Genomic DNA, 26409 nt, shown 5'->3' with positions numbered 1-26409 from the left:
GCTGGGGAAATCGTTGTAAAGTGGGAGATTTAATTGAAATAATCCTTGCCTTTCAGGTCTCTCATGACTACATCACCACCAGTGCCCACTCTGCTGCTCCTTAAGAGTTTCATTGCCCCCCAGGTAAAGCTTTGCAGCAAAGCCTTGTCTTTCTTCAAAGGCAGAGGAAAGAGTGCTCTGTGCTTTGGCTATGTCTTTAGCTTGCCCCTGTCACAGACGAATGAGACAGCCGCTTCGTCCCCCTCCCCAACTTTTCCTGAGGGGCACAACAGCCTCTCCTCCACCTCTGTGGTAACTGGAGAAGGTGGGGGGCTCCTGGGTTTCTGGTGCCCGCTGAGGGACCCTGGCAGCAGGAGCAGACAAGCGGGCTCTTCCTGCTGCGGTCTTCCTCGTTTCCAAACGAGCAGGCCTGACTCTGCAATCCAAAGCATCGCCCGCAAGAGGTAACGCGGTCCACGCGTAACGCTGAAGTGCCGGGCAGGCCCCGCCGCCCGCCGGGGGCAGCAGCGCGCGGGCCGCCGCCATGCTGGCGGAAGTGGCCGCCTCCGGCGCGGTGCGGTGCGGTGCGGCGCACGCGCGTGGCTGCGCTCCTCTCCCCCTCCTCCGCTCGCCACCTCCCCCCCCCTTCCCTCCCTCCGGGCCGCGGCTCCTCCCTGCACCACCTTTGGCCAAGCCGCGGGCGGGGACGCGCACTCGGCGCCAGCGGCTTCATCCGCGTCAAGCATCAGAGGGGAAGGCGCGTTCTCCTTCTTCTCCTCCTCCTTCTCCTCCTGCCTCGCTCCTTTCTCTCTGCTCCCGCGGCCATGGACCTGCCCGAGAGCCAGTGCAAGAAAGTCAAGCTGAGCAACAGGGTGCCGAGCTGGGTGAGCCCGCGGGGAGCGGGGCGACTGGGGGCAGGTGGGGGAGCGGGGCGGGGGGGGAGGGCCAGGAGGGGAGAGGGAAGGAAGGAAGACGCGGCCGGGCTCGGTGGTGATGTGGCAGTGGGCGGCAGCGGGCGCCGGGACGGGGGAGCTCCCTGCGCCGCTCCCTGCCGCCCGCCCGGGGCGGGGAGGGATGCGGGGCGGAGGGCGAGCGCCGCCAGCAGAGACCGTTAGCGGAGCGGCCGCGTGGGCTCCCTGAGGGGAACGTCGCCATGGAGCCTGGCGGGGGCGGCCCGGGGCGGGGGGGGAGAGCGGCTGCGCCCCGCACCGCTGTGCGGGTTTTCCGTCGCTGCCCTCGGGAAGGCGGGGGCTGCCTGCGGGGAAAGGCGGGAAGCGCCTGGGGAGTGGACCCAGGGTCTGGGGGTTTCCTTCCTGTGCCTTCCGTCGCGAGCCCTCAGTTTCCAGCGATCTGGAAGAAGGAAGACTTAAGAATGCGATGTACAATGTGGCCATTCATAAACCTGGGTTGGCCAAAGACTGAGGTTCTTTGTATGGCGGGTGTTATGTGGAAAACTGTCGAGACAGGGCTTTAAAAAAAAATCTATCCAAAGCCTTCATTCTTGTCTATAAAGATGGGGGAAGATCGGTTTACAGTGAAGACCAAAATTCAGCTATTTAGAAGATACATTGCAGGCCTTTGAGAACATTTGATACTTTTGATGATGCAAGACAAATGAAAAAAAAAGTATGATTTCTTTCAAACAATGCTGAGCTGAAGCAGACAAGAGATAAGATCCAGAAAACATTTGATATGAAAGTAACAGTGTAAAACAGTCTCTGAAGTCTTACTGTGAGTAGTAGAGGTCACAACTTTCTTGTTAACATGACAAACCTATTAAAGAAGAAAAGAGTCTCACGGTTGCCTGAAAAATTGGGAAGTTGATACTGTACTAAAGAGCGTTCAGTAGATGTTGTGCCTGTCAAAGCCTCTTCCTCTGTGTGCAAGTTCAAACTTGTTTACATAAGAGAGTAATTGGCAAGTTACATTCTTACAACTTCTATGAGGAAAAGGCAAAATCAGAAGTTAGGAAGATAGTGAAATAGATCATGTACGGGCGGGTGTAACAAAGTGTATTCAAAAGTTACTCTGTATCATTTGATTTGTCAGAAGCAAAGCAAAGGTGGATTTGTTAAAAAAAAAGTTAACTGATACTAACTGTTCGCTGAGTTCAGTTGAAATTAGCAACCCCCTCTGTGTTACGTGGCAAGCAGAGGAAGTCTTCCGCTTCTCCCTTTTTCTTCAGAAGACCTCAGCTGAAGTGCTCTTTATAACCCAACAAGCTTCACCAGGGAAAAAAAATGCGTCTGATTCACATGCTCCACAGACAAATGTTCTGGCACTTCTGACTGCATCTGTTCAGCTGAGAGCAAAGTCAAAGTGACCTCTTATACCCTGATGGAATCGGCAGCCCCTAGGAGAGTAGGCAGAGCCTTGCTTTCCAAACTTTCTCTGGGCTTCCAACACTATTCAAAATACACCCCTGTCTATGGAAATCCCCTCACCAAGCCCACCTCTGAGCACAGCAAACTCCCCAGTTACACAGCAGCACACAACATAGCCACAAATACTGCCATTACACTAGGTAGGAAGACTTGGGGAACACTTTCTTTAGTGCAGCCCGAATTTCTAACATGATTGAGGTGTTGCATCATTTTGCAGGTGACTTCTGATGAGAACTTGCTCCAGTTCTTGTTTCTGAGAGCATATTCAGCAGAGGCATTTTTGGCTTCATTTTTGTCCATTCCCTCTGATGCCAGCCAATGACTCCGCTCCAACCCTGGTGAATAAGCTGTCTTTGCTTTTGGTCGTGCTGTTACTGCAGCAGGTGGCAAGTGAAGATACACTCTTTATAGTATGGTTATCACTGAGTTGCTTGTGTCATAGTACTGTAGAAGATTCTGGCTGTTTTCTGCTGCTGTGATTTTTGAAATTATCCCAGCATTAGAACATCTGGCAAAGATGAGCTAGTCTGTGGCAGAGGAGAGCATGCATTTGGCAGATTGGGTGGTGCTACATGTGAAGGTGTTTAGATGCCTTATTGCATCAGTATCACTGTGGCAAACTGCTCTGGAGGGCAGTTGTGAGGATAAAAATAAGAATTTTTGCTGTAAGTGGGAGAAAATGTAATGCAATGGCAGAATATGGATTGGTGAATTGTTAGTTTTTTAATAACTGTACAGATCTTTTTATTCAGCTATCATTTCTGGGCTTACCTTTTTATCCCAAGCACAGTTGTCCAAATTGAAGCACAAATTTTCAAACCAGAATTTGAGAAAGTAGCTATTGGAAGGCATTCCTGGCAGTTCTTATGGTGAACAGGTCTTGAAACCTCATCTAAATATGCGAACAAACAGACTCAGGTGAAGTGCTGTTATTTCAGCATCTGTGGTAGTCAAATTTTTATGTTGGAACTATGTCTGTTCTTGTTTTGTATATAGACAAAGAAAATGGGCAATGTTGAGTCTGCTTGAGTCGCTTTTTGGCTATTGAGGAGAGCAGTTTGGAAGGGAAAAAACCCCCCTATCATTTGGTTGAGTTGTCAGGGCTGAAGAATAAATGTCATAAAAATGTGTTGTTATTGGGGTATCCCTGGCTTATAAGAGGCACGTGGTGAGCAAGTTAGCAAATGGCCTAGAAAGTATCTGAGATGACTGGGAAATGGGAAGGACATTAAAGGTAAGACTGCATTTCAGAGGTGATGCTGGATGTGTTGCTGTTGTTAGCTTGGGGAATCAACGCTGTCATCTTGGAGCAGAAGAATATGGAATTAGTCACAGCTTCTTGAGTGTGTAAGGTTTGTATAGGATCCATGCCTGTTCTTTACACAGTTCTTTCCTGATGCTTCCAACCTCAAAGCTGTTTCAAGTTGGTGCTGCAGCTTGGGGACTCTCTGCTTGCCGTTGAAAGCTTTACTTCCTACCCCAGAGGTCTTGCTTTGTGAAAAGTTAAAATTTTATGTAAAGTGACTGTAGAAGCACAGTGCTTCATTGTTGCTTTGAAGTAATGAAGAACAAATTCAATTTATGCTGGTGTAGAGATCTGTTAACTACAAAACAATTAAGCAATAAGCTTTTGCTGTCTTCTGATCTTGACATTGCAACTTGGATTTGCTGCTCTTCATCTGGATGTCTGATCTGAGTTCTTACATCAAAAGTGTTTGGCCCCGATAGATTTGGCTTTGGCAAAAAAACCCAATATAGTTGCAATGTGGCAAAACATCAAGAATAAGATAAGGAAAAAAAATAGGGTCAAGTCTATCTTGGCAAATCTTTACATAGAGAAATTGACAGAGTTAGTATTTCCTTTTAGTCCCCATCTTCCTTCTTTCTTCTGTTCCCATAGTTCTTAGATGTCTGTATTCATTTTGCCAGTCAACTACCTGCAAAGCTAAAAGTTTACCTTTATGACAAAAAAGTAAGCTGCAGTGTCATCCTTCCTTGCTCTCATATCATTACAGCTCTTCAGTGCACATCTGTGAAAGGCTTTAATACTCCAAGTTTTTTTTTATCTTCGGTACAAAGATATTAGCCTATTATGGCACTTCAGATTTCATGTGATAAACAAATCAGCATAGCAGGGGAGAAGAAAAGAAGGATATATTGGCCTTCTCAGCTGACAATACTGTTATAATGAAGCACACTGGACTGGAGCATTATTTCTATTTGACATGGTGACTAGGAGGGAAAATATTAAAATGCAGTGTTTGTATAAGTAGTGCAGAAGCACTTAAAGTGTAACATGGGGTGAAAAATATTTTTGTGGGTGACTCAGAGGAAATTTCTGATGTTTGTAAAAAAAGCAGCTAAATAGACCTTTGAGATTAATGCCCTTTTTTTTTCATTAGCCCCTTTACAAAAATCTAGTATGTCCTTTCAGTAGTGGCTATTATAGTGAATGTAATTAGGTTAAGTTTAAAATAGCTTTTTTAAAGAGTACTTGCTCATCACACTGAGTTTTTGTGTTATTCATTTTCTTATGTTTCCCTTCTTTTAATATTGATAATATGGATCTCCAAGGTGAGCAGTGCTTTGATATAGTGTAAAAGGAAACGATGGTTCTTTGTTTCTGCTCTTGTTTTCGATGGCCATTTAATTTCATCAATTGATACTCATAAAATTTTATGTACAGGGATTTGAAGACTGGCTAAATAATTTAAGAGCACAGCCAATGTGTGCCACTGAATTCTGCTCCTGAGTATTTTTCTGTGCCACATCAATATTTGTAGTAAGTGAGTATATTTGAGATGATAATTAAAAACTTAGGTTGCTGAGGATCCAATGTTCAGCTTTTGTTGCTCAGTGGTGGTAGTGAATCATCTAGTAGCAAAGTGAACATGATTAGGAAGCATTGCTAGTTGTTTTTTTCTTTTTTCTTCTTTTTTTTTTATTAGCAAGAGAGAATGATTTGCTAAATTATTAACTCTTTAGAGCACCTCTATAGAAAGCTGTTTTCTACTGGAAGATAAGGAGGACTTTGCTACTACTTTGCCCAGGCATAGTACTGGCCTGTCTTGCTTGTGTGTATGTGCACATAAAAGGTGGGGCTGATGGAGATTGGTGTGTTTTTCAATGCATGCAGACTGTTTGGGCACTCTAACCTTTAGTCTTAGATGCCTGCTTCTGAACTACAGATGGATTATTGTCCCACCACTGAGCTTGTTGGATGCTCTGTTGCACTTGTGTGCCTTGTACTCTAGCAGTCTGTTGGCCTTCTCATTGCTGTGATTTGTCATCTCTGCTAAGCTGTTAATGCTTTTTTGGTTTTTCTTTTTTAAAGTTTTGTCTTTTTCATTGTTTTAAGAATCTTGCCTGCTTCCTCAGGGTTTCATGTGTTTGGTAAGCCTAGTGCAATGCCCTGATCAGTTTCATTGCAGCTTTGCAAACAAAGAAAATTGGTGTAATTTACTGAATATGGACTGGAAGAAGTCTCCTTGGATGAGACATTTGACTTCCAAAGTATTTGATTCTGATAATAGATTAATTGCCAGGAGTCAAAAGCAGAATGTGTGTTTTCATGTTTTAATGTAAAAGAGCTTACTGAGACAGTGGCACGGGAGCTGTGCTTTGAGACTGGCTTCTGTTTATCCAGTGCCTGGTACAATACAGTACAACTGGAATTAATGAGAAAGAATGTTCCTATTAATGTATTCATTTGAATTGCTGTTTACGTTCATTATCCACAGTATATCTTTCTTTTAATTGAAGGCTAAATACTTAAATTATTTTTGTTGTTTTTTAATTGCTCGGTTTATGTATTTGCTTGCTGAGATCTCCAGTTTTATGTAGTACATAATTGTTTCTACTGTAAGAAAATACTTTAATTTTTTGATTCTGACTTCTGGTTTAGTTAGCTGTATTGCACTGACTTCGTGTGCAAAACAGCTGTGTTTTAGGAGATAAATTATTTGAAGATAACACTATCAGCAAGTATAATTTAATTTTGTGTGGTTATAACATGTTTGCAGGTGGTAGTTTCTTACAGGCTGGCATTTAGTCTTCATCTAATTTTAGATGCTGGATTCTCACCACTGAATTATGGGGTTGTTGTATTTAAAAACTTGAACATCTGTCCCTACCTTGAGTTTCTGTTTGTATTAACTATGAGCCCAGCTGTGTATGGAAGTGAGGACATACAATCACACAAATTCATAACTTCCAATGAAGTTACAGTTAAACTTTTGAAGTATTGTTCTACAGAAGGATGGTGTAGCAGCAGTCCTTGAAGCCACAGGTGCATACCATTTTTCTGTTAAGCCTACTTTGTGGTGTGTCTTTCTAAAACTATGAACAGCTCTCTGTACTCCATAGATGTATATCCTCCCTTCTTTCTTTTTTATTAAATGTCATTAAATGCTTTCCTTTCCAGCTAGCACTGATACAATGATGAAAGAGAAGATATTGCAAATATTTTGCAATATGTGAGCAAGAGGTCAAAGCAGCATTACATATACCACTAATTCCCCCCCCTCCCCCCCCCTTTTTTTTTTAAGCCTTCTCTTCAGTTTGATTGTTCATGCTCTGTCTGGTTATCTAAGGTCTTGATCTTTTATGAATAAAGTTCATATAACTAGGTACCATTAAAGCTTAAGGGAATGCTGAGGCTGATCTTCCCGTGGGTTCCCTCACCTTAAGTTGTGAAATGTTTCACAACAGTGTCATCTTACCAAAGATATTTGTACAGCAGCTAATGATGATGAATAGTTTAAAGAAAGTCTGTAACCAGCTTTGTTTTAATTAAAATTATATTTCAAAAATCCCATCTTATTAAAGAATTTATTTTAAAAGTTGCTTAGAAATAGTACTTTCTTTTAACACTCAGAATATATGATAACAGTCTCAGTTCTGAAGACTGAAGTCTAAGTAAAGACAGAGTGGTTTGGAGATGTGTCTGCTGAACTGAAAGTTGGACCAGACATGCATATTTTGCAATGAAAAGGCCTCTTAAGAGTTAAAAATGAGCCAATGTTTGGCTGTTTTATGGCAGAAACCTTTAGCTCAGAGAGAGAGAATCCATTTGATTGTCTTAGATTTAAATTATTTGAATAGACATCAAGTCTAGCAGTTCATCTCTATTTTTATAGCGGATTTTTCTTAAGTTGTATTTGAGAGTAGTAGTTGACTAACCTGGCAATCCCAAGTTTCACAGAAGGAGCAAGAGGGATGTGGGTTGCTATGGCTTTTCTAATTTCCTTTGTGTCCTTTGATCTATGCTGCAGCTGGTAGATTTGGTATTGTTTTTACTTCCATTGGTCTGTCTCCAAGTCTTTCTTTGTGCCTGTGAATAAGTTTTAGTGTGCTTTGTCAGCTTACCCTTTCAAAAGTTAAAGAAAGACCTATTCAACTTCTTCCTTTACAGGGAATGCAGAGGGCAACCAATGTTACCTACCAAGCTCATCATGTCAGCAGGAATAAGAGAGGCCAGGTGGTAGGAACAAGAAGTGGTTTTCGTGGATGCACAGTCTGGTTAACAGGTACAGTCACGGATTTCTGAGAATCTTTTTGCTTTAGTTACTCTTCTGAAAAGCTACTTAGCTGTAGCTCCTTTTTTCACGCAAAGTTGAATGATTGTAGAATCTAAGACCTTGATGCAATTTTATTACTAGTTTTAGGTAGACTAGCAAGAGATTGCTCTGGGCAGACAGTAACTTGAGAATGTATTTTGTTCAGTGCTGTAGGAGCATTGTTTATTTGGCACTGTCCACTGCTTAATTCCAGTTGAGTTTTGGAGTGCATGGGGTTTTTTTTGGTGTTTTAACCAATTTTAGCTCTTACTGTCCATTTTACCTATTATCAAATGAAACCTAACTTTTTTTCAGTCTGTGTTTCTGAATATTTTCTGTAAAGGTCTCTTTTCTTTGGAATGTTCTTGTCTCCTTGGGTTGAAATAACATTTCAACATAAGCCTATCCCTTTGGACAGCACTAGCATATTGAGGCAATGCGTACTGGGATTTATTTTTTAAATCAGCACGTTTTTTTTTTTTTTCACCGAATTGTTTTAATTGCAAAAAGAGAGGGTAAGTAAATTCTGAAAGACAGCTTTGTTTCATAACTGTGAGGGGATTTGTTTTCTTCTGTCTTTCAAAGTTCTTGGAAGCTTTAACATATTTCATTTGGAGTTACTTTTCAGTTAAAACTGCAAATAAAAAATAAATATAACAAAATGTGTTATTTAATTAGTTTGTAAACTATTTAGAGCACTGTTGTATTGTGATACAAAAGACCTTCACAGAGTGTTAGAAAAGCTTCCTACACTAAGTAAAATTTGTTTTCACTTAGTATTAATGAACATGTGTGAAAGGTAAAACAGTAGTTGATAACAAATTGCTGAGAGCCATTCCAAACAGATTTGATACAGTAGCTTGCTGTTATGTATTTCTTTTGTAAAAGAATGGAGCCATTTCTCTCCATATTTCTGTCATGTAGCTCTAGCCTGTCTCTCAATGCTCAAATGATCTGGTATGCTGCCATTCCTTTCTCCTGGTAATTCATTAATATCCTTTTGAAAAAGGTCATAATAAAAATATTTTCTCAGTTACTTACACAGCAACATTTTCCAGCTGTCATGGTTTAAGCCCAGAGAGCAACTGAGCACCACGAATCTGCTCGCTCACTCCTTCCTCCTCAGGAATGGGGAGAAGAAAATAAAACAAAAGGCTTGGAGACTGAGACAAGGGCAGGAAGGGATGACTCACTGGTTATGGTCATAGGCAAAAGACAGACTTGTTAGGGGAAGAAAAAGAAGAACATCAATTTAATTTAAACATCAGAACTGCTTAATTTGCAATCAGAGTAGGACAGTGAGAAATACAACCACATCTTAAAAACACCTTCCCTCCCCACCTCCCTACTTCCTGGGCTCAGCTTTGCTCCTGATTTCTCTTATCTTCTCCCCCACCCCCAGCGACACAGGGGGACAGGGAATGGGTGTTGTGGTCAGTTCTTCACACATTGTTTCTGCTGCTCCTTCTTCCTCAGGGGGAGGACTCCTCACACTCTTCCCCTGCTCTAGTGTGGCATCCCTCTCGTGGGAGACAGTCCTCCACGAACTTTCTCTGACATGAATCTTTCCCACAGGCTGCAGCTCTTCATGAACTGCTCCAGCGTGGGTTTGTTGCAGCCTTCCCAGCAACAGACTGCCCCAGTACAGGCTTCCCACAGAGTCCCGGCCTTCTTCAGGTGCAGTCACCTGCTCTGGCGTGGGGTCCTCCATGGGCTGCAGGTGGGCATCTGCTCCACCATGGACCTCCACGGGCTGCAGGGTCACAGTCTGCCCTCTCACCATGGGCTGCTCTGGCACCTCCCCCCCCTCCTTCAAGTGACCTTGGTGCTTGCATAGGTATTTCCCTCACACTCCTTCTCCTCTCAGGTTCCACTTCTCAAATACATTATCACAGAGACGTGGCTGCCATTGCAATTGGGCTCATTCTTGGCCAGAAATGGATCCGACTTGGAGCCCAGAGAGCTTTGAGAAGCTTCTCACAGGAGCCACCTCTGTAGCCCCTCCGCTGCTATGAAAACACTGCCACACACACAAACCCAACAGACTAGTCATCATTCTTTTTAAACAAATGTAATCATGATGCCCAATTTCCTTTTTTTTCAGGAGGAAGAAGTGTGGTTGTAGAATACAGAAAAGTAGGAAGGCTGTAAGAAGAGTGTGTTGCAGAGGCTAGGTTACTGAAGATGTTTGAGCACTAATGTTAGGGAGCGAAATGACTGTAGGTATTGAAGTAAGCGATACTACCCATTCTAGAATTGTGCAAACATGAGTCTTCAGAACTGCTAGGTTTTAGAATAAAAGCTGAAATGATGGTATACTCCCTTCAAGATTCTCTCACATCATCAGCACTTATAGGGTGGGAGCATACGAAAAGTTATTTCAGAGATCACTTTTCATTTTTAAGCTAAGATTTATTTGAGAGCTAAATTCTAATGAATGCCTTGTGCTGTCGATTCAGAGGGTCCTAGTAAAAAACAAAAATATGGAAAAGCATTACTTTCATGTATAAAATAATATGCAATTTTGAGAGTGTAAGTTATTTTAAAGACTTGTCAGCTCAAAAGCTGTTTTTAAAATTCATTATTATATAACCTTAACTTCTGCATTTCATTACATACTGGAGACCAAATGATGTGTGAAAAGCTGGAGCATTTGAGTGAATAGCAAGCTTGATGTGGGGACAAAAATTGCAAGGCGAAGACTGCATCAATGAGAAGTAAATGAAGTTGCTGAAATCTTAATTTGGACTGCCATGCTTATTTTCTAGGATGGGGGTGTACTTAATTGCTGCCAAAAGAAGACTGTTCTATTTCCAGCCTTGCTTTCATTCTCTTGCTTTGCACAAGCTGTAGTGCTTGCCAGCCCTATCATGAGCTGATTCAACTTGATAAATCATCAATGAACTTAATACAGCCTACACACACACAAAGGAAAAAAAGAGGGGGCCAAAAAAAAAAAGTTAGCAAACTGAGTTGACTAATGGGCACCAGAGGTGGAATAACAGAGGTAGGATGGTGTGAGTGGAGAGAGAGGAAGGCAAGAGAGCAGGGCCTCCATTTTTGGAAGCTGGTTCTGGCCTAAGTCATAACATATAGCTGTTGCTCTTTTCAAAGTAGACAGGTAAGCATTGACACAGAAATCTGAGTTGTCCAAGAAAATGTAGATAATTTTTATAGATGATGATAAGTCATTATTCACGACACCATTTTTTGGAGAGTTTTGAGTATAAGCCAAACCAAGTCTGAGAGATGGATGCGGGGACTTTTCTTTAGAGAGAGGTGTTGGCTTAAGGTCTTATGTAGGACTTGTCCTGGCACACACATATTCTTATGTTTTCAGTAGACTGCTCTGCATCTTCTGGAGATTAAATTGAGTGAAGGAGTGTGGTGCAATGCAATGACTCCTCTTCTTTAAATTACCCTAATATTGCAGGTGTCAAGCTTTCCTTTGCACTTTGTGTTTTCTTAGCGCATGCTTGTTAGCATGGTTAACATCCTTTGCTGTAAAGGTCTTAGAAGTAATACCAAACTGCTGTTCTGTGTGATGATTTCTTTTTTTTATTTCTTTCTCTGAAAGTCAGAATAGATCTTAACCACCACTAATAAAGATCAAAACATTTTTCTTCACCCACTAGTGCTATTTTTTGTAGACTCCCGTTACCCTTATTTTTTTTTCTTACTCGAAGAATTAATGTCATCTTACGAAGATTTACATTTGTGTCCTGTTTAGGCATTGATTGCTCTGTATAAGCTGAAGCATGTGCTCCAGATAAACTCCTGAAATCCAGTCTGCAGAATTATTTAAATATACTTCCAACTTAAAGCAAGCAACATACTTTTTAGTGCTAGCAAGACTTCTCAATTGTTTAAAGGTTGTTGCTGAAGATTCTGAACTGGACCCAAGTTTAATATTAAAATTGTCTTCGCTTGTTGCTTACGCGCTCTGGTTAGTGGAGCATGACTGCTGTGTGTGTCTTGAGTGAGTGAGTTTTGTTGTGTCTATGTTGTTTAATTCAGTGCTGTTATTCTGCAAGGAGTAAGAACAGAATGTGGTCTGGTCTGATTCCATTTCTTTTGTTGACTGAAATTCGCTTCAGTGTGAGATCTTCCTCATCTGATGTAAACATAACATCTTAACTCTGTGTTGGGTTTCTGAATTTAATTTGCTCAGGTAGTGACAACTGCCAGCAGCAGCACTGGGCAATGTGCACCACCTCTATGAGTGGCAGCAGCTCTCAAGGCCAAACTCTCTTATCTGCTTCTAATTGCACATGTCACTTTGTTCCTTACTCTCCCTGTACGTATTGTCTCTGTAAAAGGCACTTGGCTTATATTGCAGGTAAGCATCTCTTAAAGCCATTGCTGCTGATGCCTGTCACTTTGGGTTTTTTATACTAGCAGTGGTACATGTACTACAGTTTGCCCTAACTTGTTTCTATGCTTATATACTTACATTATTATTGGATATTCTAGGTCTGTCTGGTGCTGGGAAGACTACAGTAAGCATGGCACTGGAGGAGTATTTAGTATGCCATGGCATTCCATGCTACACATTGGATGGTGACAATATTCGCCAAGGCCTTAATAAGAATCTGGGTTTCACACCAGAAGATAGAGAAGAAAATGTCCGTCGTATTGCCGAGGTTGCTAAACTGTTTGCAGACGCTGGTTTGGTGTGCATTACTAGTTTCATCTCTCCTTATACTCAGGTAAATGTCAAAACCGTCTAGATAAAGTAAAGGGAAAATATGAAATGCCAAATGTCACTCAGAACTTTAGTTATAGGAATCCCTCACTGAACTTAGCCAGAGTCAAATGCTTGCCTGTTTTTTTATGACATTTGTGCTTTCTAGAGACAGTTACTCAAATTTCAGAAACATTAATATTAAATATAAAAAAAGCTTACATTAGTCCTATAACTGGAACTGTCCTTCAGTCTATTAGGCAGAATTATTAATCTAATATTAGGAACCAAACCCAAATGATACCCCAAGAAAGTCTTAAAATTACGATAACTTATTTGATCCATGTAGCTTCCAGTATGTTATAAATATGAAGACTAGGTATGCACTTAACCTGAAGACATAGTTAAATTGTTTTTAAAAGCAACTTTGCCTTCAGTGAATGAATGACATGAGCTGTATTTTACCAAGTGGCTTAAGGGAAAAGTGTTTTAATTGCCCATAGTTCTTTTCACTTTATTTCATGCTGTGTATGCAACATGACATTAGATAATATTGAAAATTAACCTAAATCCATGTTCACATTGTTTTGTGAAGACTTTTTTCATCTGTGTATGAGAACACGGATGGGAGAGACAAAAAGGGTGTGTGAACACTAAGTATCTTGAAGAATGACAGAGGGGCCATAGCTCGGACATTTCACAGAATTAGAAGATGTTATTTCTTTGGTTAGAGTGGTACAAACAGTTCTTCTGATAAAGTTTTGGGGAACTCAAGATCCTGCAGTAAAACAGAAGCCTTTAGATATGAGGAAAAATAACCATAGTGAGAGATGGGTTTAGTGGATTTTTTGAAAGTTTTTTGTTCTCTCAATGAAATTCACCAATCGTTTCAATGCTTGGCAAGCCACACAAGTAAAATAATATTTGGAGTATGCAAGTCTTGTCAGATTAAAGAATGTAGAGAAATCTGGTGCTCTGGAGAGAAGGGTGGTCATATCAGGAGCGGCAGGTAATACCTCCTCTGACTTTAGTGCACTAGGCAGATGTAACTGTTGGGGATATAAATCTGAAGATAGGGGCAGGTATAGAAAATTCTGCACTCTATGTCTGGGTTTGTTTAGTTTTGATTTATTTTTAATAGATCAGGTTAATTACAAAATATCTCAGATTTTCATGTCAGCTTTTACCATGTGATGAACTGTAGCCAAACTGATGTAGCTTGCAGGGCATCAGTTGATCAAATCATCGTTCTTTTTTCAAACTTTGAAAAGTTGTTTGCATTTTGCTATCAGCTTCTTCAAAGTAAACTTTGAAAGCAGAAAGACAATAACAATATGTGGGTGCAATCAATCTTTTAGGTTTTTTTCTGTTTTCTTTCAGGATCGTAATAATGCCAGACGAATTCATGAAGGGGCAAGTTTGCCTTTTTTTGAAGTATTTGTGGATGCTCCATTACATGTCTGTGAGCAGAGAGATGTTAAAGGACTTTATAAGAAAGCCAGGGCTGGAGAAATTAAAGGTGAACCTAGATGTGGTCACATCCTTTCTACCTAAATGAAACACTGGTGTAATTTGACTCTACATAAGTGGATGTGCTCAAGTCTGTGAGTCTACCAGCCTTAAAAGCAGCATGGTCTGGGGACAGGACCAAGCAGAAAATTGGGATCAGCTTCTAGCTTGTGCAACGGCTAGTTAAATGCATAGGACAGTAAAAGGGCAATAGCAGCTATCCTTACATAGAGAAACCTTGAGCAGAGTACATGGTTTCTATTGCAAGCTCTTATGATTGAGGATTAGTCTGTATCTCCTTTGTGTGTACATTGAGTAGTTAAAGAGCCTGATTCTGTGTAAAGTCTGAAGAATTGCATTAATAAGGGTTACTAACTTCTTCCTAAAAGCATGATCACTGTCTTTCTGGGAAGACCATTAAGAACACTTCTGAAGAGACTAACTTTTATTTTGAAATTAGGGTTCTGTGCTGGTGCCCGTGAAAATTATTTCCTGTCCCCAGCTTCAGATCAAGACTTAAGTAGAGGCTGCAATAAAAAAAGCTTAAATATCTGATCACTCATTGCAAGTATTGTTTCAAGTGCTTCTTTGCTCTGTGTTATATTTTGCAGAGGTTGATGATAGCGCTTTTTTATCTGCATTAAGAAACAAAGCAGTTTTTAAAGTAATCACTTTCAGGGGCTGAGTTTGCAGATGCTGTAATGATGAACTCACCATTAATCAAAAGTGATATAAAAGTCAAGAAATCTAAAACATTCCATGTTACTGGTGGTTTGATACTTCTAGTACTACTAAATATATCATGTGAAGATCAGGAATAAATAAGGCTGAACTAAGGTTTGTTCAGAATCAAAGCAAGATGGCTTGAGATGGCGTGATACAAAGATATAGTTCTGTACGGAATCCTTATTTGTGCTGTAGCACTTCCTTAATATGTTGTTATTTTTACAAGCCCCATAATGAAATCGTGTTACTTTAGAAGCAGTAGTGAGGTATACAGTTCCTGAGTAAGCTACAAGGAGGTCTAGCAGTGGCTGTATCTTATGACCTATCTGAGATATAAAGCATGAAAATGAAATGAACTTGCTTGTTCACAAGGAATGTCAGCAACTGTTATCTTTTTCTCTGGCAATGGTAATGGGACACTTTCTTTGCCGCCTATTCCTATTCCGGTAGTCAGATACAAGTATACGGTTTTTGGAACACATACCAGCCTTTCTTACATGGGGTACTGCAGCAATTGACCTTTTTCTTAGATGGGGAATGAAGCTACTAATTTTGGGTATTTAAGTCTGAAGTGAAAAACTTGAGTTTTAACGTTTGCAGATGCAGTTGTTCAGTTGCTGTAGCCCAGCTGATATTTCTGCTGCAGATCTGACTTGTGCTTACATGTTTTGCCTTCGGGCTTGATTTTTTCCTTCCTGTTTATGCATGGTCAGTCAGAATCTTCTCTGTTTCAAAGTAGATTGCTAGCAAAGTAGGCCAGAACGAGTTTCACTGGTAGCTTGTACAGTCTGTGACGATAGTTACTATAACTATAATAAACACACACATCTACCTTACATTAACAGCTATCTTAAGATGGGTATATTAGCTAAACTAAGGTAATAGGTGTTGGAATTCCTTACTCTTCAGAGTACTGCTTGGTGGCATGAGTGTAAATTTACATATATATTGGTTGTTCAACATCAGGTTTTGAGTTCAAAAAAACCCCATCAATCACAGCTAATAATGAAGGACAGCTGATGGATGACTAACTCTGGGTTCATGTGCACAGTTCTTCTGCCAGTGCTCCTTTCTTCATTCACAGTATAAATCAAATAACTTCACCAACAAAGATGTGATATGTATGTGATGCAGAATGCTGAGGTTTGCAGTCATGTAGTAGGATTAGCAGGTGGTATAATAAAGAAAAAAACGTGTTGATTTCCCTAGAAAATCCTGTCTTAAGGAAGCTAAAACTCTGTGCTCTTGCCTGTTGTGTTGGTTTATATCTAGAAAACTATGAATGGTGTTAAAATTGAGTCATCTTTTGGAAAAAGTCACTTAAGATTTTTGTCTTGTGTTCTGTAGGATTTACTGGGATTGACTCTGAGTATGAAAAACCGGAAGCCCCAGAGCTTGTGCTGAAAACTGATTCCTGTGATGTGAATGATTGTATACAACAAGTTGTGGAACTTCTTCAAGAGAGGGTGAGCAGAAATGCGGATATATCTTAGTAACTTTTTTCAAAGCATTTGTGCCTGGAATCTTAATGTATGTGCTGGGAAAAGTGAAGAAAGTTTTTAAGAGTTAAAGGCTTATACATCTTTAAATTCTGGCTTTTAAACTTGTCCTGTTGTGGGTTTCCTTTTTAAGCCTAAACATTGCAACAAGATTGATCTCTAAGTGAAATAAGATTTGGACAAGTGGGAAATTAACTTATATTATCATAACTGATAACTGGAAGGGAGAGAAGGCTGTGTCAGTTGTTACAGAGCCAATGATGAATGCTAGCATTTTTAAGAGTCTGAAATTTTTTACTTTGTCTCCATAGTGTACAAGTTAACATAAACTGCAGATGTGAAGTGACAGGGTTGCACTTACACAAGTGATCTGAGCTGTCTTAAATAGGGGCTGCTGTGGTTGTGTTTGGTTTCCCTTGTTTCCACTGTTTTTCTTGCACTAGTAAAAGTGGTCCTGCAACTGTGTAATGACCAGTTCAGGAAGCTGATCTTCTTGACATGTGAGTTGAGTTAATGGTTCATAGCTTCTGGAAAGGTAGGTCTCTTTTCTCATTCATGCCTGCAATCTACGCCACCCCTTTTCAAGCCTCTGGACCTCCTTCTGTTGTCTGATAAATGGATTCAGCTCATTACCCAACCTAAAAAAAACCCCAACCAAACAAAAAAAACCCACAAAGAAACAAAAACCCCAGTAAACCACCCACAGAAAACAAAACAGACAAAAAACCCCAAGCACAAAACTCACTAAAAGTGAAGGCAGCCATGAGATGTGTTTATCGTCTTGAAACCATACCCCCAGAATTTGCTAATCTTCATGTTGAAGAAATGTCTCCTTACATTCTTATCTATAGTCAGTGGGTAGTGGGATGACGTTTCAGACAATTATTTTAATTCAGATACTTTACTAGACAATTATTCATGTTTTTATATGAGGTGGATGTTCTGGAAATTTAGGGTGTAAGCAATAGCTTAAGTAAAGTTTCACCAAGTGGTGAAGTTGGTACAAGGAAAAGACCTCATTACGCATGGAATTAATTTTAACCCTCTGTGCCAGTAGAGCTCATGTAACAGAGTTTTCTTGAAAATTTAAATAATAGGTCACTGGCTTGCTCAAGGTTGCTCAGGAAGTAAGACTGGGCAGAAAACCACAGCAGAATTCTAGATTTTTATGCTAATGCTCACCTGAATATTTTTTGGAAGAAAAAAGGAGAGCACTTGATAGCAGTCCTACCTATGGGAGGTGGCAGTTCCTGACTGTAGGAGGCCGTGCGCATCCTTCTCAGAACAATTCAGTACATTTCATAATTATAGAAGTCAATGTCACGTGTGCCAAAATAGTGATCCTCAAAGTCTTGCATTAGTACACTTGGTACACAGTGTTGAATGCGGGCTCCTGACCCAGTCAGCTTTGCTCTGTCCTTTGCTTAAGACACATTTAGCATTTTTTCCTTTTTTTGTAGACAACAGTATCATGAATGCCAGGATATCTCAGTGGTTGCTTGCATTAATGAGAGACAATGAAACCAAGGCATGGTTCAACAGGCATGTCTTTTCTCAGGCCATATTAATGCAGCGATATCTTGAGAATATGATTTCTGTAGGTTTCCTTTAGCTGGAAAAAGCTGTGTCTGTGGTGTTCTTTAATAATCCATTGTGATTAGTGAAGAAAAAGACCATAGATCAGCAGCGTTAAAAATAATTTGGAATGTTTGTTTTGTTTCAATAGCTATGAAAAACTTTGGGAAGAAGTCCACTCAAAGTATTGGTAATCCTTGAATTTTGAGGACTGTTTTTATACTAGTTCAGACAAAAATGGCAGTAAATAGAAGACAGCTGGAACTGTATAAATGTGTGTTGAGACAGATATACACACGTGTATGTATTAACCAAGAATTTGAAACATTGCTCTTTTATAGGTAAGTGCAATTATTTAGTTCTTAAAATTTTTCATAGTATTTGAAAAGAACTCTGAAACAAATTTATCAGGTCTTTTCCAAAAATATGTTTGATCCTTTGTGGAACAAAAAAGGGAGGTGACCACACAGAAATAGGAGTAATAAGCAGCTGTTGAATTTAGGAAGGTCTTGTGTGGTATAACTTCGTTTTGAGGGTCACGTGGTTTGGTTTTTTTGCATGTAAATACAACTGATACTTCAAAATTCCTTTTAGGGACTTAGAATGCAAGGTACTGACAGGTATCTCCTAAAGCTACTGAGTCTGAGTCATGTGAAAAATTCCTTTTTTTTCCCAGTTGCTTTCAGTACTATACAAATCAGTTCTTGTACACTTTTTTTTTTTTTTTTTTTTTTTTTTTTTCTCCAGGCAGAAAGGCTTCCATGGCTTTTGAGTTTGATAAACTTGGCTTTCAATCTGCTGGTATTTTCCAGTGGAGTCAGACAAGCCCGGTACAGGTGTTTGGCTGTAAAAATTTCATTGTTTTCTTTCTTGTTTTTCCTGTCAACAAACATAGCTGATCTAGTCCCTTGCACAAAGTTTGTATTTCCTTACTATGGAATAAGTTTAATATTTAGCTCGGAAAATATTTTCTGAAGAAGTCATAGCTCAGGAATGCCACCTTTATTGTTAAGGAAGTGCAAAAGTATACAAGGAAAGAGTTGCTTTTCCAGCAAGTAACTTTAAACTTTTAACTACCTTTGTGTAAAAGTCCCGTTCTTAAGGACATCAACTTCCACTGGGTCTGCAAATACCACTCCCCAAACAGCAGTCTGATTATGCACTTCTGCTACTCTCTAGATCAGTCCACAGTGAGTGTATGAACTTTCTGTCCCTTCTTCCATCTCCCACCTATCCCCCAACAGTTACAGCCAAGTTCTTATCTAAGCTTAGCATTATACTTGTATTTGGGAAGGTGGTCCTTATGGTATCTCATAGTACTGATTTCCTAGCTATATTCACACAATTCTCTGCAATCATATTCAAATTCTTTATTTTGGAGTGGTGAGAATTTGGAGCAAAGTAGAAGTTAGGGGATGTTCTTTGTTGTTGTGGTTTATAAGGTCAGTCACTTTTTAAGATGTGAAGCCTGAGGCTGGTGGTTTCTGGAAAATATATAGAAATGGATTCTGCTGTTCTGTACACCTGTTGTAGTTGGGGGTTTTTTTGTTTGGCTTTTTTTTGTTTGTTAACCTCAAATTATACTGTAGCTATCACTGTAACAATACAATGATTCTCTCTGGAGCAAAGTTCTCAATCTTGTCTAGTTCCTCATTCACTTATCAGAAATTTGATAATAAAGAATACTGTGTGTGATCACCTTGGTCATCAACATGAATTACAGCAGGCTCCAAAACATCTTTGTATTGAGTAACTTGCCAACATGGGAGCTTAGAATTTTTATTATCCGTAATATTCATTTAGAGCAGGCATTACAGGTCTTCAGCCCACTTTTTCATTATTTGACTGTAAATTAGACACTCAGTAGAGTATATTTGACACAATTGATGATATCTAGCTGCTTTGTTTCTGATCCTCTGCTTTCAAAATAATTTTAGCAGAAAATTTGTACGAATACAATTGCTATTTGTTTGGACACAGTGTTCAAACCAAACACCTACAGCAAAAGGTGATTGGGTGGGACTAACTGGTATTCATAAGACAAAGTGCAGACCATGGAGATTTTATAAATGGTTTATAACGCTGGAAGTAAGCATTTGTATGAAATACAGTACAATGACATTAACTTGCAGCATACCTACCTTTTAACTTTGATATATGCTGAATATGTAGAATAACTCACCTTTTTGATGATAAAGTATCTCTTCCAAAGACATATGAAGGATACAAGAGAATTGAAATAAATTGTTCAGCATTATAAAAACATTTGTCAATATATGAAAACATGTTCCCATGCAGCAAAGAAGGCCAACTGCACAATGTACTGTAATAGCAGGTCAAAAGAAGAAATTCTGCTGGTTTATGTGGCACTTGAGACCATATCTGGATACCATGTCCAGGTTTGTGCCCTTCTCCCTCAGCCAGTAGAAGGACAGACATTGATGTACTAGAGTGAGTTGAGCAGAAGGCCACCAAGATGGTTGGGGGCTGGAACACGTCATCATACAAGGAGAGGCTGATGGAAACTGAACTTGTTCATCCTAGAGAAGAGAAGGCTAAAAGAGGTCTTGTTCCTGTTTCTAGCACCCCAGTGGGAGGATATGAAGAAGACTGAAGAGTTTTCTTAGAGGTGCACATGGATAGGATGAGGGGAAACAAACATGAGGTGAAACATGGGAAATTCAAACTAGACATAGGGTAAAAAAACCCCTTTCATTATAAGGATGATCAAATATTAGAACAAGTTGCCCTGAGAGTTTGTGGATGCTGCATCCTTGGAGATATTAAAAACTTGATTGGCCAAGTTGCTGAGCAGCTTGCTGTACTGGGACCAGGAGTAGGAAGCTGAGCAGAAGGCTGCACTAGGTGACCTCTAGAGACCCCTCCGTGCTTCTGTGATGAGGCTAATAGTTATTTTGTGAGAAGCTGGGGAAAAAACCCACATTCTGTGTAAAGGATATGCAGGGTTATACTATTAGTTTTATACTGTTATAGTGAAGATTTAAGCACAGTAGTAAAGATGTAAGACAGTGAGCAGAAACCAGTATAAGCTTTTAAGTATAACTTAAAAAATACACCTTAGTATTCAACTTCTGTAATTCCCACATCAATAAAACATTGATTTCTTCTCATGCTTAAGAAAGTAAGCAGAACTTCTCGTATTTTAAGTTGTGGATTTCCTATTGTTGAGGTATGTGTGCTTTGGTTGTGGTTGTTCTGAAAATATACTACTGAATGTTATAGACATAGATTTCAGTAGCTCAAGTAGGTAAAAAAGCATGTATAAATTTAGAGTTATTATTAAAGAATGTGCTTGTTACGTTGAATTGTGTAATCATTAAATACTGTGATAGTGTCATTTTTGTTACTTATTTCTTCTGCTTTCTTCTATTGTTTCTAACTTCTGTATTCTGGGAAAAGGCACAGACAGTGTTTTGGTTCAGAGCCATTCTGTGTTACTTGCTGAGACTCAGGTTAGGCAACAATAATCCACAGAATCACAGAATTGTCTAGGTTGGAAAAGACCTTGAAGATCATCCAGTCCAACCATCAACCCAACATTAACAGTTCCCAACTACACCATATCCCTCAGCGCTATGTCAACCCGACTCTTAAACACCTCCAGGGATGGGGACTCCACCACCTCCCTGGGCAGCCCATTCCAACACCTAACAACCCGTTCTGTAAAGAAATACTTCCTAATATCCAGCCTAAACCTTCCCTGGCACAACTTGAGGCCATTCCCTCTTGTCCTATCACGTATTACTTGGTTCAAGAGACTCATCCCCAGCTCTCTGCAACCTCCTTTCAGGTAGTTGTAGAGGGCAATGAGGTCTCCCCTCAGCCTCCTCTTCTCCAGATTAAACAACCCCAGTTCCCTCAAGGGAGATAAAATGACTGCAGGAATAAAAAGACGTGAGTCTCACTGGCTCATTCATCCCTTCATATCATCCCTTCATCCAGATAGATCTGCTGACTGATAGGTTTGTTATGAGTGTTTTCTGGATGTTTATGGTCAAAATGATTTAGGTTGATATAGGTGTAGTATGTAAACTAAGCATGACATGTTTTGACAAAAACAAATGTGTAAAAGGTTTCTTTACACATTTAGGAGAAATAGTGAATGGCTGGGGTCAGAAACTTCTCTTGTTGGCACAAGAGGAGAAGTGTTTCTATAGCCCAAACAAATTTAAAACATGATAGAACACAACTGATAGGCAGAGAAGAGTTCTTCAGTCCAGAAAATCGTACCTCTCTCTGTTAAGATCATGGCTGTCATTGCACTTTTCAGTTTTCCCTATACTTAAAGTACTGACAAACTTACCTTCAGACTGTAGGTACCAAAACTTCAGTGATTATTATAGTCAAGCAAGTACTTCTGTTTGTTTTTTCCATATATAAATAATTCAGTGGCCTCACACCTCAATTAATATGAGCTTGTAAGACTAGTCATTCAGTACTGTAAATTGGATGTCACTTGTGAATGCCCGTCTTCTGGAAATTTGCCTGAAGGCCCTTTCTTTACAGATTGTTAAAGATGTTAGCATCAGCAAAGAACCTACCACCACAGTCTGAGGAGGCACATTCCCAAAAAAGTATCTAGTTTATTTTCTTAAATTTTTTTGCAGTTGTTTATATGAATGCATTGAGAAATAATAAATGTTGAGGAATATTGTGTAACTTGTCCTTTGGTAGAATGAACCTTTGAGCAAAGTTACTACCTTAGAAGTGGTCACTAGGTGGCTTGCTAGCCTAGCATTTTCCTAAAATTCATACAGTTTAAAGACCTACAGATTCAATTCCTCTTGCTACTGTGTTTTTTTGTTTCTTTGTTTTGTTTAATCTAAGATGATATTTTAAATACCATTGTTATGTCTGCAGGGGAGTCTAGGTTTACTAATCCTACAAATTTTCTAAATGTCTGACTGTTGCTAGAACTGTCTTCAAGCTGTTTTGATCCTTGTAATGAGATACGTTGTTGACAGAAACTGCATTGTGAAACCTTTGTTTTCCTCATTGTTTTGCCCATTAGTGGGACACTAAAACCAGGGTAATATTCGAAGAGACCTTTTTAATAGGCACATTTATTTTAAGCTTTTGATAGTTTGTAAAATTATGACGTTCTAGCATGGACTAGGGTCCAGAGGGCAATCTTCTGTGAAGCAACATAATGTGGACTCAGTCATTACACTTTGCTTGCTGTTCTTTACAGCAGACAATACCTTTGTTTGATTCTGGGCTTATCGATGTGGCAGGAGTCTGCTGCAGCTCTCCTGGGCTGTAATGCTGCTGCTCGGGCAGAGAAAATAGAAGGCAGGTTTTGCCTAACTTACTGTCTAATAAAATCAGCTTTCCAAATGATGTCTGATATGTAATGGACTGAACTTTTCCTTATAAAACACAATTTCTAAGTGCTAGTTTAATTTGTTTTCCTTTTATTTGTACTTGGAGATACGAATTATGTAACAGCCAGTGAGACTCACCACGTCTTCTTATTCCTGCAGTCATTTTATCTCCCACTTGCTTTCATCATCCCCCTCCCTTTGTTTTACTTTCCATGGAGGTAGTGTCTAATATCTGATAAATGCTTAGATAAACATTTTACAATTCTTGGGCAAACTTTGTGTTTCCTACAGGCATACCTGTTTACTCTGCGTTGTGTATACTGGAAAAATAAAGATAATGTCTTTATTCTTGTTATGGATCTGTATATACTTTGCTATAAGGGTGAGCTTTTTCTTTCTCAAAAAGTAAAGCATTACTTTACAAAAGTTTCCAAAACTCTGAAAAATGTGTTTTAAGAAGAACTGTAGCTGCTTTTCAGTGTTTTTTTGTTACTGAATATCACTGGAACCTTTGACTGGGTTTTGACATTTTACACCATGCTTTGTCAGAGGAGACTCTTTTATCATGATGGTCTCTCCCTTTTTTTTTAAATTATCTTTTTATCCTTATGTTCATATTATTAGAAGTTTAAGGTGTTGAGCATTGTGGAGTGAGAATGTCTTGTTTAAAAAGCATGGAGGAAAAAGAGTTTTTTTCAAATTAAAAATTGATATTCTGTGGTATTCTGGTTATAAAACTAAATTTCAGTTCATTGCATATATATATGCACAGATGGCCTCATTTAAATGTTCTAAGTGTTACTATATAGATTAGGACACTGGTGTTATATCATTAGCTGTAGGTAATACATTTAATTTGTACTTCTGTATTAATCGTTATCAGTTGAGAGAGAGGGTGTTTTTTTGCCTCCATGTTACCACTTCTAATGCATGTTGTATAGTGAATGACTTAGTTATAAATGCTCAGTCTCTAAAACTTCTGCTTCTTTAGCAAGTATAAAAACATAGTCTTCCTTTCTACTGTAGATAGTGTAGGCATTAAAAAGTCAAAAATTACACTTAATTCATTAGTGAAACTTTTACTAGGTAAATGTTGTATGGAGTACTTAAGGTTTAGGAAAAAATCTCTTGTCAGAATGTTTTCCTTCAGTTACTCAAGCCAGCAGCTTGTCTAGCAATATATATTATAATCTTGGAACTGTGATGGTTCTTAAATGAGTGAAAATTGCTTAACGAATAAGCTTTTTCTACAGAGTAGTGTAACATTAGAATTTTACTTTGTGACCATGTGTTCAGTGTCCAAGAAACATTCTGAGCAAACATTAAGTTCTGTTTATTCCTTTTATGCAGGACATTGTACCAGTGGATGCCTCTTATGAGGTGAAAGAGCTTTATGTGCCAGAAAACAAGCTGCAGTTGGCCAAAACTGATGCTGAGTCTCTGTTAACCTTGGAAATCAATAAGGTATTGTGTGTTCAGTTGTCTCATTGCTGAAGGTGAAAGATAGTCTTATCTGTTGCTCAGCGGAAGTAGATATAGTCAAAATACCTCTACTGGTTACAGAATGTATCTCAGTATACTTTTTCCCTCTCTTCTTGAGAGAAATCACAGCATCTGTGTTTTCTTTTCACTTACTAGAGATAACAATTGAATCTTCGTAATTTCCTAAACAATGTCTGGTATAGTGTTACCTAGTTTATACCAAGCCTGGATATTTACAGTGACTTCCTCCCATGCCTCCCCTGTCCTGTTCCATGGACTATAAACCATGCCTGGCATGATTTGTATGAGTAGTTGTTTCTAGAAGAATTACTAACTTTTTTGGTTTTAGTTTACTTACACAAACTTTTATTTTGAATTGTAATGACCTAGAAATATGAAGGAAATCAGTTACTGCTTCTTGATTCTCCTTGTTGGTAACCTTGAGTTGAACGATAGTAACCTTATATACCAGGCTCAAACAGTTGCAAACTTAAGTCCACAGAGAGATAATCAGATCTACTTTTTTTTTTTTTTCCTGCTTAGAGCATATCCATGCTAATTTTCTGTCTTCCAGCAGAGAAAATGTGGAAAAGCATGGATCAACTTGATCAACTCTGCTCTTATGTTGGTTAAATGTGTTATATTCCAACTCAGATAAATTAGACAAAGCTGCTTCTGGCTGTGTTTCTGTTCTACCTCATCTTCTTTTTTTCAAGAACTAGGCCTAAACACAGATACAATGAATGACTTTTTTTCACTGGCTTTTTTGACAGTATTACTAGAACTTAAAGGTAAGCATTTGATGTAGGAGCTGACTAAGCTCAGAGCTGAGTATCAGCAGTAACTTGATCTTGGAGGATTGAGACAACATACTAAGCGCCGAACTAAATAGTTTTAAAATCTGCCTAGACTTCTACTACTAATAAATTTTAATACTTCATTTCACTGCATCTTACTAGATTCCTTTCACATATGTGTCTGTAAAACTATTTATTGCTTTGAAGAATAAGTATTTAAGGTCACCATTATTAAATTTCTGTAGTGTCCTGTTCTAAGTTGCTCCCTATCTAGAAAAACAAATCCTTTTCCCCTCCACCCCCAACCAGTGGTTTGTTAGATATCAAGCAAGTATATAATGTAAGCTCGAGAAGAAAATGTGTGTTCTGCTTGCCTTAGCATAAATTAAGCAGTGTAATAAAATTAGCCGTGCTCTTTGCAAAAGAGACTTGCATAAGCAAAGCCTGTCCTTGTCAAAGACTTGACCAAGTCTTAGTAATATACATGCAGAAATAATAGAGGCCACACACTAAGTCATAGTGTAACTGTTTTAAGTGCTAAGGAAGGAAATTCCCTGTAAGCTGAAACCTTTTAAACTAAAATAAGTACTAGTCCTGAGAGAATTTTACTTCTGGGTTGTCTCAGTAATTTCTACAACAAAAACTTTCTTTCTAATCTGTTTTAAGATTTGACCTCTTGCTAGTCACCCCCATAATTCCAATATTTTTGTGGTAAATGTATGTGTTGTGCTTTTTTTTTTTTTTAACCCTCTTGGTTATTTTCTTTGTTAAAAAAATAAATGCAATTGGGACTCTAATTCTGTTAAGTTGAACTTTATCAAACATTTACAAGTAAATTTTGTTGTTGTGGGGTTTGTTTGTTGGTGTCATG

General features: G+C 39.2%; 1 protein-coding gene across 2 annotated transcripts in view; it reads left to right on the top strand.

The window, feature by feature from the left end:
- The first annotated feature begins 629 nt into the window (after nt 1-629).
- PAPSS1 (3'-phosphoadenosine 5'-phosphosulfate synthase 1) overlaps nt 630-26409 on the top strand; it is a 50337-nt gene continuing 24557 nt past the window's right edge. Inside the window, exons 1-6 of one of the 2 annotated variants that reach the window (XM_074823240.1) lie at nt 630-863; nt 7777-7891; nt 12395-12630; nt 13986-14124; nt 16188-16306; nt 24610-24723. In XM_074823240.1, coding sequence (XP_074679341.1) covers nt 804-863; nt 7777-7891; nt 12395-12630; nt 13986-14124; nt 16188-16306; nt 24610-24723 — 783 coding nt within the window. In that variant the 5' untranslated portion in view covers nt 630-803. Of the gene's footprint in view, nt 864-6632; nt 6652-7776; nt 7892-12394; nt 12631-13985; nt 14125-16187; nt 16307-24609; nt 24724-26409 lie in introns of those variants that run through there. The other variant, XM_074823241.1, reaches the window with a different exon arrangement.

This window comes from Strix aluco, chromosome 4 (genome assembly GCF_031877795.1).
Source record: "Strix aluco isolate bStrAlu1 chromosome 4, bStrAlu1.hap1, whole genome shotgun sequence".
Taxonomy (NCBI): Eukaryota; Metazoa; Chordata; class Aves; order Strigiformes; family Strigidae; genus Strix; species Strix aluco.
Note: the sequence above shows the minus strand (reverse complement) of the source record. Positions and strands in the feature narration are given on the sequence as shown.